Source organism: Ceratocystis lukuohia (genome assembly GCF_044167205.1).
Source record: "Ceratocystis lukuohia strain C4212 chromosome Unknown Supercontig3_pilon, whole genome shotgun sequence".
Taxonomy (NCBI): domain Eukaryota; kingdom Fungi; phylum Ascomycota; class Sordariomycetes; order Microascales; family Ceratocystidaceae; genus Ceratocystis; species Ceratocystis lukuohia.
The window spans coordinates 2,654,686-2,664,177 of NW_027263522.1; the positions used below are offsets into that span (position 1 = coordinate 2,654,686).

Here is a 9,492-nt window from a genome sequence, read left to right on the forward strand (position 1 = left end):
CACATCGTGAATTCCCTCGAATCATCATCCAGGTCTTTCGACTGTCACCGGCCTGGCCTGGCGAAAGCTTTTTTAGTAATGTTGGCTGTCTGGCCCAGGCGCAATGGCTCTTGTTATATTTTCGTATGATGCTAGTTATACATTGACACAAAAAGGAGTGGGGAAACATGCAGCGCGGGCACAGCAACAGAAACAGAGAAAAGGGACAAGAAGCAACAGAAAGGCAGCAAAATAGGAATAAAAGTGGGAAGGAAAAAGAAGAGGAACGAACAAAGTGGAGCCCCAGGGATCGGTGACTTTTTTTTTTTTTTCTTTTTTTCGTACCTGCGTTTTGTAGTGCAGTGCAAGGTTCGGGGAAAGAGCGAGAGTAAGAAAGAGTAAGAAAGAAAGCAAAGCAACTACCGTGGGACAAGACAGGCTGACACAGCATGATACAAGAGCCAATTACCACTGTTGTACTTGGCTTGGTGCCTGGCACATTGCGTCTTGGTATAACAGCCATGGCGACAAACGCCCCAGCCCAAGAGAAAAAAAAAACCAAAGCTACCCTGGCTAGGACCGCATGCGTCTCCAAGTTCTATTTGTTCTTTCCTTCCTTTGTTTTCAAGCCGATGTCTCGCAGGTTGAAGATAACTAGACCGCAGCCAGCCGGCATGGGGGGGCCGGCTTTCTTGGTCTTCATTCTGGACTTAAGTCTGACATGGCCCTTGCTTTGTTGGAATCTCCGCTTAGGCTACTCGTATGTCTGTGCCTTTGAGTGGGTTGTCTTATCCAGTGTTACCCGCTCCTAATAACTTTGGGATAGTGGACAGGGGTATGTCGTGCTGCGTACAAGGAAAGAAGCGAGAGAAAGTTAGGAAGGGACAGAAGCTAGCCAGGCACCAGGCACAAGAAGGGAAAGAGGCAAGGTCGTCAGTGACGTTTTGGATGCTACTTTCCTTGTGCTTTCGTTCTTTCTCTGTTTTCGTGTCTTTTTTTTTTTTTTTTCTTTTCTTTATTCCTTGAATTTCTTTTTCTTTCCTCTTCGTTCACTCTTTTTGCTTGAACTTTGTTTCTTGCTTCACATTGTCTCTTGGCTGCCAACAGCAGCTCGTGACTGGAATCTCCACGCCTCCTCTTTCTCTCATTTTTTCTTCCCTCTTATTCCCTTTTTATCCTTCACGGCCGTCCGTCCAGCATTCCTGGCTTGCCTTTTATCCTAGACTTGGTCGCTTAACAACATCAACAAGCCCTCGCTGCTCCCTGTTGGCAGGCTTCCTCATCGATACTTTCTTATTTTTATCACCAATTTTTACTTCATCTATGTCTTCCATCTGCCATCAATCTTCGTTGAAATAATCACTCCATTCATACTACTGTCAGTCTCCAGAAGCTCTTCAAACTATCGTCGAATTCAACCAGCCTTCAAAGTGTCGAGCCGCTGTTGCTGGCATCCTCATTCTACGCGGCTGTCACAGATGGTCTGCTATCGCAACTTATAAAGCAACTAGTCACACCATTGTTACCACTGCTGCTACTCGACAGCTTCTTATGAAGCCGCGTCTTGAAGGCGCCGGCTTGTTTCTTTCGGTTGCTTCCTCCCTCTGGATCTTGGCCTTTTTGGATCTCCTGCCGCCATGCTTCGTCCAGCGACCCCATTGTCGTTAATCTTGGTGGTGGCTTTTGGCTTGCTGGTGCTTTCGGTGCTTTCGACGCCCGTTATCAAAGGCGTGCCTCTGGGCACCTTCAACGACTTTGACTATGGAGTCTTTGGCTTCTGCCATGTCGACGACTGTAGCGGCTTCCAGGTCGGCTACAAAGTCTGTAAGCTTTCCATCGATTTCGTCTGTGCTAAAATGATCGCCCTACTAACTTGGCATGCCACCCATCATAAGCTACCGATACTACTAAAGAATCCGACTTCAATCTGCCTAGCAACACCCGTAACAACTTGACGACTCTTCTCATTGTCCATCCTATCGCCTGCTTGTTGACTCTCGTTACCATGGTCATGGCTTTCACTTCCCACATCCGTTCCGCCGCCCACTCCTCACGTTATCTACTGGCCGTTACTATCATGAACTTTCTCTCTTTCCTTGTGTCTCTACTTGCATTCCTCGCCGATGTTCTTGTCTTCATCCCTCATCTAGGATGGGGTTCCTATGTTGTTCTTGGGGCTACCATTTTGCTTGGCTTAGGTTCAATTATGGCTTGTGCCATGCGTCGCACTCTGGTTAGTCGCAAGTCAAGAAAGAAGAAGATTGCTGAGCACGCTGAAATGAGCGGCGAGAACTTTTACAACCGCGAAAACGCCATCAAGGCCGCCAATGCGGCCGTAGCGCCGGTCCCTTCTATTCCTGCAATCCCTGCAATCCCTGCTGTCCCTAGCGTCAATAAGAGCACTTCGGATGGTCACACTGCATTTGCTACTTTTGAAAGCTCAAAGGAAAAGGCTAATAGTCAGGTTAGCGAAGAGCGCATACCTCTAACCTCCCAAAACTCCATTCACAGGATGAACTCTGCCGACCAAAACAACGACATGCCTCTGCCCCCTCCTCCTGTAAATATGGGAGGATATGGAGGCCCTCCTCGCTCCAACTCTGCCCCTCCCCAAGTTGACCAATACGGCAACCCCATTGACAATGGCCAGTCTATGTATGCTGGAAACTATAATGCCTCTGTCGATCGCTTCAACAACTACTCTGGCCGCGGCGGCCCTCAGAATTTCCGTGGGCGTGGTGGCTATGGTCGTGGCGGTAGCCGTGGAGGCTACAATGGTCCTAATAACTACCCCAACAATGGAAATGGATATGGCGGCCCCAGACGCGGTGATGGTAGCAGTTATGGCCCCCGAGGCGGATACGGACCAGGCCCCCGTGGCCCAGGGCGCCCCCGCCAGCCACCTGCCAACTATCAGAACGACAATGGCTACAACAACTACCAGGACACCTACAACATGCCTCACAACAATATGAACATGAACCAAGGTGGATACAATGACGGCTACGTAGACACTTACAACAACAACAACAACATGATCCCCAACAACGACGGCTACAACAATATTGGGAACAATAGCAATAATGACAACAACCCTAATAGCTATGTGCCTTACTCCCAGCAACAGCTTGTTATTGACAGCTACACCTCGGACAATGCCCAAAACCCCACAAACCCCATGCGGGAATTCAACTTTGAAACTGAAAATAACCCCGATGCAAGTGATCTCAACTTACCAAGGGCCGAGTCTCCTCCCCCTCTGCCTGCCGATCTTGCCGCCACAGCTCCACCAGCTAGTGGCAGCCCGGCACCTGTTGCGTTTGAGATGGAGGGTAGTCCTACTGAACCCAAGGCTAGCCTTAAGAGTGAGTCGCCTCAGGAAGCTAAGGTAGACGTTGAACTTGATGGAGCACCGCAACCCCCCCGTCTTGGTGATGGCCCCCGTCAGACCTTTGTCAGCGCTGCTAGCAAGTACAGCCAGGATGGTCCAGATGGACCTGATAATGGTTCTGTTCCCCCTAGTCCTAATAACGGTTGGGGGAATACCGCTCGTCCATCTGCCCTTCCGTCTCCGCTTGCTCTTGGCCGCGAGCCATCGCCGTCTAAAATCTCCGAAAATGGACCTCCTGGCCACGGTGCCTACTACGAGGACGTTGACCCCCGCTATGACAACCCACCAATATCGCCTATGCCTGTTGCACCGCCGTCTCATGAAATCATGATTACTCCGCCCGAGGTCACAATCGATGACATCCCTGGGAAGAGCGACCCGCGTAGTCCTGGTTGCGAGTCTGATGTGTCTAACTTTACATCCATCTCGCAGCGCGGAATCAACCCTCGCTGGAACCCTAATGCACCGCCAATGCCTCCATTTGGCGGCGGAGGGCCTATGGGAGGACCTAGGGGCCCCGGCCATGGCCCTGGTCCTAGACCTCGGCCTCGCCAAAATCTTGGTCCAGGTCCAGGACAGGGTGGTCCATGGGTAGGCGGCGGCGGCGGCTCTAGAAGACCACCTCCGGCTCAGCAGCGCCAGGACATGCTTCTTAACAGTAACCCTGACTTTGCGCTGCCTGGCCGGCGGTAGAAAAAAACCAACACTACAACGGTGGATGGTCGATACTACATGAGTCTTTTGTGGCTAGTCATTTTGCTTTTTTCTTCCCTACCCGCTTTCTACATTACCCATCCTTTTCCAAAAAAAGCATATACCGTTCGTCTATTTATGTCGTATGCTTGACAGTTTCTGGCCTGTTGATACCCTCTACCATTTGCATTTTTCACTCTTGGTATTTTTGCTTTTTTTTTTTCCACGTTGATTGGATCCTTTGTTTTTGTTGTTTTTTGCTATGTTTGGTTTGCGCCTATGAAGGTTTCTTTCCTTGGCATACCAACCGGCGTCTTGTGTTGTCTCTGTGCTTTTTTTTTCCCCCTCGATCTGGGTTGGCATCGTATTAGTGCTTTTATTTATTTGGCCATTTTTTGATATTCAAGTCCTGCTTTAGTTGTTTGATAGATTACACTGCAATCAATGTTGTGGAAATGAACATGGGCTTTGCTTTGCATGTTGATGTGATGAGAGTGAAGGATGGAAATCCGTGTGTAACGTAACATCCTATTATGTGTTGTTGATGACGTCATGGCCCCTTGGAGTAACTGTAGACTACTCTTTTGTTAGTTGCTTCCTTGATAAAACCACGTTGCTTGTACTCATTATACACATGCCTTGTATTGCTTTCTTCCCACATCACGCAATGGCGCTATGATGATGATTCGGTAGACACGCAACTGCCCTTTGCTTTGGCAGGTCGCCTTCCCTCTGCGAGACACTAGGAGTGATGTTGTTCGTTTAATTGGTAGATAGTTGCTTAGGATACTCACCCGCGGGGTAATTTCTTGAGCTACTGGTAATCATAAGTAAAGAGATAGGTAGCTACCTCATCATAAAGGGCGCGTATGCCGCCACAAGGCCCTCCGCTCGTGTTCATTGAGTGGTTGCCCGTTCATTTTGGCGATGATGCGCGCACTTGCCCCGTTAGAGACTGGATTTAGCGGGGATGTGGTGACATTGTAAACAATGGCTTGGGGCTAGGTTCGGAAGCCGAGGAACTGGAAGCTAGAAGCGAGGTCGACGGGAAGCTGCCAGATGGTAGCATCCGCGACGTAATCAACGTTAATGGGCCAGAGCTAGACGTGATCTGGCGAAAGTCGAGGGAAGCAATAGCAGAAACATAACATGGAACTTGTTGACTTGATTTTGGGACGCGCTCGAAATTGTTTACATATCTATAATAGAGGATGACATAGCCGTTCGAGATATATTTTTGCCTCAGGCCTGTCCCACCTCAATTACATCGTTGCTGCCACCGCTATCTCTACTGCTACTACTACCACTACGACTGCTATCTCTACTACTACTACTACTGCTACTGCTACTCCTACTACCGCTGCTACTACTGATACTACTACTACCACTACTACTTACTGCTACTTACCGCTACTACTACTACTACTACTACCACCACTACTACTACTACTACTACTGCTACTACTACTACTACTACTACTACTACTACTACTACTACTACTACTACTACTACTACTACTACTACCACTACTACTATTACCACTGCCGCTACTACTACTGATAATACTACATCTATCGTACCGCTTATATCTCCTCTAGCCATCTCTTCTTTGTTTCTGCCAGCCATGGCTGAGTCGTCTTCCGAGAAGCCACTACCGCTGCCGATCTCCAAGCCTGAAAAAAAGCCCCCGGTTGGCAACGTAGAGGAAGTAGCTAATGGGAGCATGAGAAAGCTCCTTTTATCAAACTTCACACTTAAGTCACTGTTTAGCCTCGCTTCATATCCCAATCCTAACCAAAACGAGGCTCGTGAAGTGATAATGGAAGTCTCGGGCTCTTCCAGTCAGCAGTCTTCCAGTCAGCATTCCTCCAGCCAGCATTCAGGAACTGGAGGACATAGCGCGACATGCTCGAGTGTTGATTCAAATTCTCATTCGGAGGAGATTGATAGTGGTGGTGTCCGTCTTGGCTTCCGCGAGTTCTCCATGTCTAGCGAGCCGGATGCTGAAGGAGATGCTGGTGCCGAGGGTGATAGAGCCAAGACACCGTTAAAAGACGGCAATCTACTCCCCACTGAGCGTTTCAAGGCTCTCCTGCTGACTAAGGCTGATTCGGAAATCGAAATCGAGGCAGACACACTCCGAAATTTCTCGCCTTCACGTACACCAGACCGGGCGTTAGCACGTTCATGCCCCGGTCTTCGGTCCTTGTCTGCTCTAGACATACACGACGGCAAGTCATACGGCCCAAACTATGACGGTGGCAATGATAAAGGCGAGCTGGTTGCCTTTCTTCCCCGTTATTTTCCGCTCATGTTTTTATGTTTCTAACACTTCTTTTTAATAGATTTGGACCCTGGTGGCTCTGCTAAAAAGGCATCACCCGCTTCTGTTTCAAGTTTGCGGCCGACTGCCGAGGAATTCACGACCAAGTGCGGCGGCGGTCTCGGTGGAAATGTGCGAAAGCCCGAGTATTTCTTTATGGGCATGTCAAATGTTGCTCTTAATGGACAGGCCCAGAGTGCGTCTTGTTCAGACAGGCTACAGCAACAACCACAACAACAACAGCAGCAACAGCAGCAACAACAACAGCATCTTTTCTGCTTCCCGCCTTTCGCTAGCCATAGCCACTCACCAGATTCAGATGGAGGTCAAAGTATCGACACATGCGCTCGATCACGTGCCTCGTCATCCTCGTGCTCGACTGCTGTTTTCGCAAACCACGAGTCTCGGTGTGACCGTCGACAGAACCGCAAGTCGGCGTTGAAGGGGATCTTTAGAGGCACTAGTACAAGCACAAGCGCAGGCACAGGTACAGGTACGGGTACGGGTGCTGACACAGACACGGATGCTGATCTCGAAGATGCTACAGAGCAGCCGAACTTTCCACCATCACATCGTTCGGTTAGTGCCTCCGCGTCAAGCTCGACCTTAGAGAGCCTTGGGAAGATGTTGGCATCGATGCCGCCAGCTGGCGAAAGAACTTGGAGCCAGCACACCGAGGCCTGCCATATTGAAAAGCAAATGGAAGACCTCCGAGAGTCCATCAAGATGCCACGGCAGCCTAGAGTTGCCTCGAAGCAGACCATGGCCTCTACTGCTCTAGACACACTCTCAATTAGCGGCGGTAGCACCAACAAGCCTCGATTTCGCCACGTCTCGGACATGGGCCAACCTCTGACTGCAACGCGTGTTCCCTCTTCTGAAGCACAACCTCGCCACTCTTTACCTACACAGTCGGCCAGCGATGTTGGAAGCTTCTACTATAATGGCCGGTCTAATATGGCCATAAGTGCTTTGACGAGGAGCCAGGGCATACCCAGCTTGCTGTCAGCTACTACACACAATCTAGGTATTGAAAATGCTACATGCACACCTTTGTCCCCTGCAGCTGTCGCTGACGGCTCAGGGCCTGTAGCCCCCACGCCCATGGCGGCTCAGACAGCCAAGTTTCTGGCCGATCCATCGGGCGGCTCCGCGTTGCAGGCTCTGCCGCCATTTATGGGTCAGCTGCCACTCTCTGGCATTTCTAGCACTCCTTCGATAGCGACAGTAGGGACGGCTATATCTTCCCGGTCTTATCCCGGGGTTCATCCTACTGGGACCCACACAGCGCCGCCTACAATCACACGACCTCAGCAGTTACAGCCATCGGGCTATATTCACCCCTACTGCGGCGAGCAGTTGGCACAGGCCCATCAACGGCCGCGTTATCCGCATTCACACTCGGAGAACCGGTCTCAACTTTTAGGCGGTGTTGGTAGCATAGTTGGAGGAGGTGGTACTAGTGGAAACGGATATTTTGGGATCCCACCGGGCTTTCAGCCCCATCATCCAATGGGCAACCTAAATGCACAGACTGCCCAAGTAAAGACCCACCAGTTGAGCCCTCAACATGGTGATGGCCAACTCCCGGTGACCGGCTATCAGTCGCTTGTGTCGGCTCAATCTCAGACAGTCCAGCAACAGCTTTCGTCTTACGCCCAGCCTCGACCTCAAATCCGTCACTACTATCCCCATGCCACACCAGAGAGCCAGGATGACTATTGCATATACTGCAGTTTCGAGGAGTACAGCCCCAAGTTCCAGCAGCTGCCTGTTGCGATGAACTACGACTGCAAGTTTGGGGGCCAGGGCCAGGGCCAGGGCCAAGACCCAGGACAGAATCAAAAGCTGGATAGACAAGACAATAGCGAGACAAGGAGATACTCCCCAGAAAACAAAGGATGTTCTCAACTTAACGCAACGTATCGGCCTCCCCAAGAGCTGATTGGAAGGATACATGCCCAGGTCCCAAAGCCATCATCGGCTTTTGGCGCGGCAGCTGGTCGGACAGAGGCGCTTGTTAGCTTTTCAGCTAAATTCCTAGTGCCTATCCCCGACGCTCCGTGGCCGTATGGGATCGGCGTCAATGCCAGCCAGAAGATGAAGGATAACCTCAGAGCGCAGGCATATCCGCTGTACATGAACGCAGCAGAGATCCAGGTTCTGGAGCGGCGGAAGCAGGCTGAGAGCGAGACTAGGGCCATTACTGTCCCATCTATGGCTAAATATCCAGCTCCTATGAGACCCGTAGACCTGGATATGCTGATTCCGAGCGGTCTGTGGAAGGTCGATGACGGATCATGGGAAACGCACCAGGGACGGCCTCATGCACAACGCGATTATGTTGGGAAGCAGCAGCCAGCTAGTGCAAGTTACCTCAATCCTGACCAGAGTCATGGCCATAGTCATGCCCTAGCAGGGCAATTCCCTGACCCGGTTTCCGTACTATCGACAGCTCGTATGTCTAGCACTATGCAAATCAATACTTCTCGGGTGCGGGACAAGGCCCATGATCAGCAGCAATCACAGCTACAGTCGCAGCCACCCCTGCCTCGCTTTGATGGCGAGACCGGCGGACTGCCACGCAAGAGCCCACATGGAGTTATCGGCCAGCATCTAGACGACCTTCACGATGGCTATAGATATCCTAACGAACCTGCAGCTTCCCCGGCACAACTGAATTTGGAGGCTGTTCTCGATATGATTCAGGTCCCGGGAGGGGTAGAAGTAGAAGTGGGGGCGGGGGCCGGAGCTGTCTACAACATGTCCAATTCCAATGCCCCGGTCAGGATTTGTGGCGGCCAAGGGATCAAGGAGCTGCTGGTTGGGTCTACGCGCGATGGCGATTAAGAGGCGCGGGGGAATATGGCTTGCTTATGATATAAGCCCATGCCATGCCCAAGCGGGTAAGGTCAGCACAAGTCTGGTGATCGTGCCTGTCTACGGCTGGCCAAGATGCACGATGATTGGTTGTTATTTTTGTTGCCTGTGTTGGTCTCTCAGCCTTGCTCCCTCCATCATCTTTCTTCTTTCTTTTTCCTTCTTTTCCTCTTCTTTCGTACTGTTTTTTCTGATGTCTAGATAAATTTTATTGCGACGTCTGTT

General features: G+C 50.7%; 2 protein-coding genes across 2 annotated transcripts; both read left to right on the forward strand.

Moving 5' to 3' along the window:
* Positions 1–1,616: 1,616 nt before the first annotated feature.
* Positions 1,617–4,063, forward strand: HOO65_030670 (pH-response regulator protein palI/RIM9; the record flags this gene model as incomplete). The annotated part of the gene is made up of 2 exons (XM_071001931.1): positions 1,617–1,803; positions 1,875–4,063. 2 exons carry the CDS (start codon positions 1,617–1,619, stop codon positions 4,061–4,063), a joined length of 2,376 nt encoding a protein of 791 aa, XP_070860349.1.
* Positions 4,064–5,688: 1,625 nt separating this feature from the next.
* Positions 5,689–9,237, forward strand: HOO65_030671 (uncharacterized protein; the record flags this gene model as incomplete). The annotated part of the gene is made up of 2 exons (XM_071001809.1): positions 5,689–6,361; positions 6,410–9,237. 2 exons carry the CDS (start codon positions 5,689–5,691, stop codon positions 9,235–9,237), a joined length of 3,501 nt encoding a protein of 1,166 aa, XP_070860350.1.
* Positions 9,238–9,492: the final 255 nt, after the last annotated feature.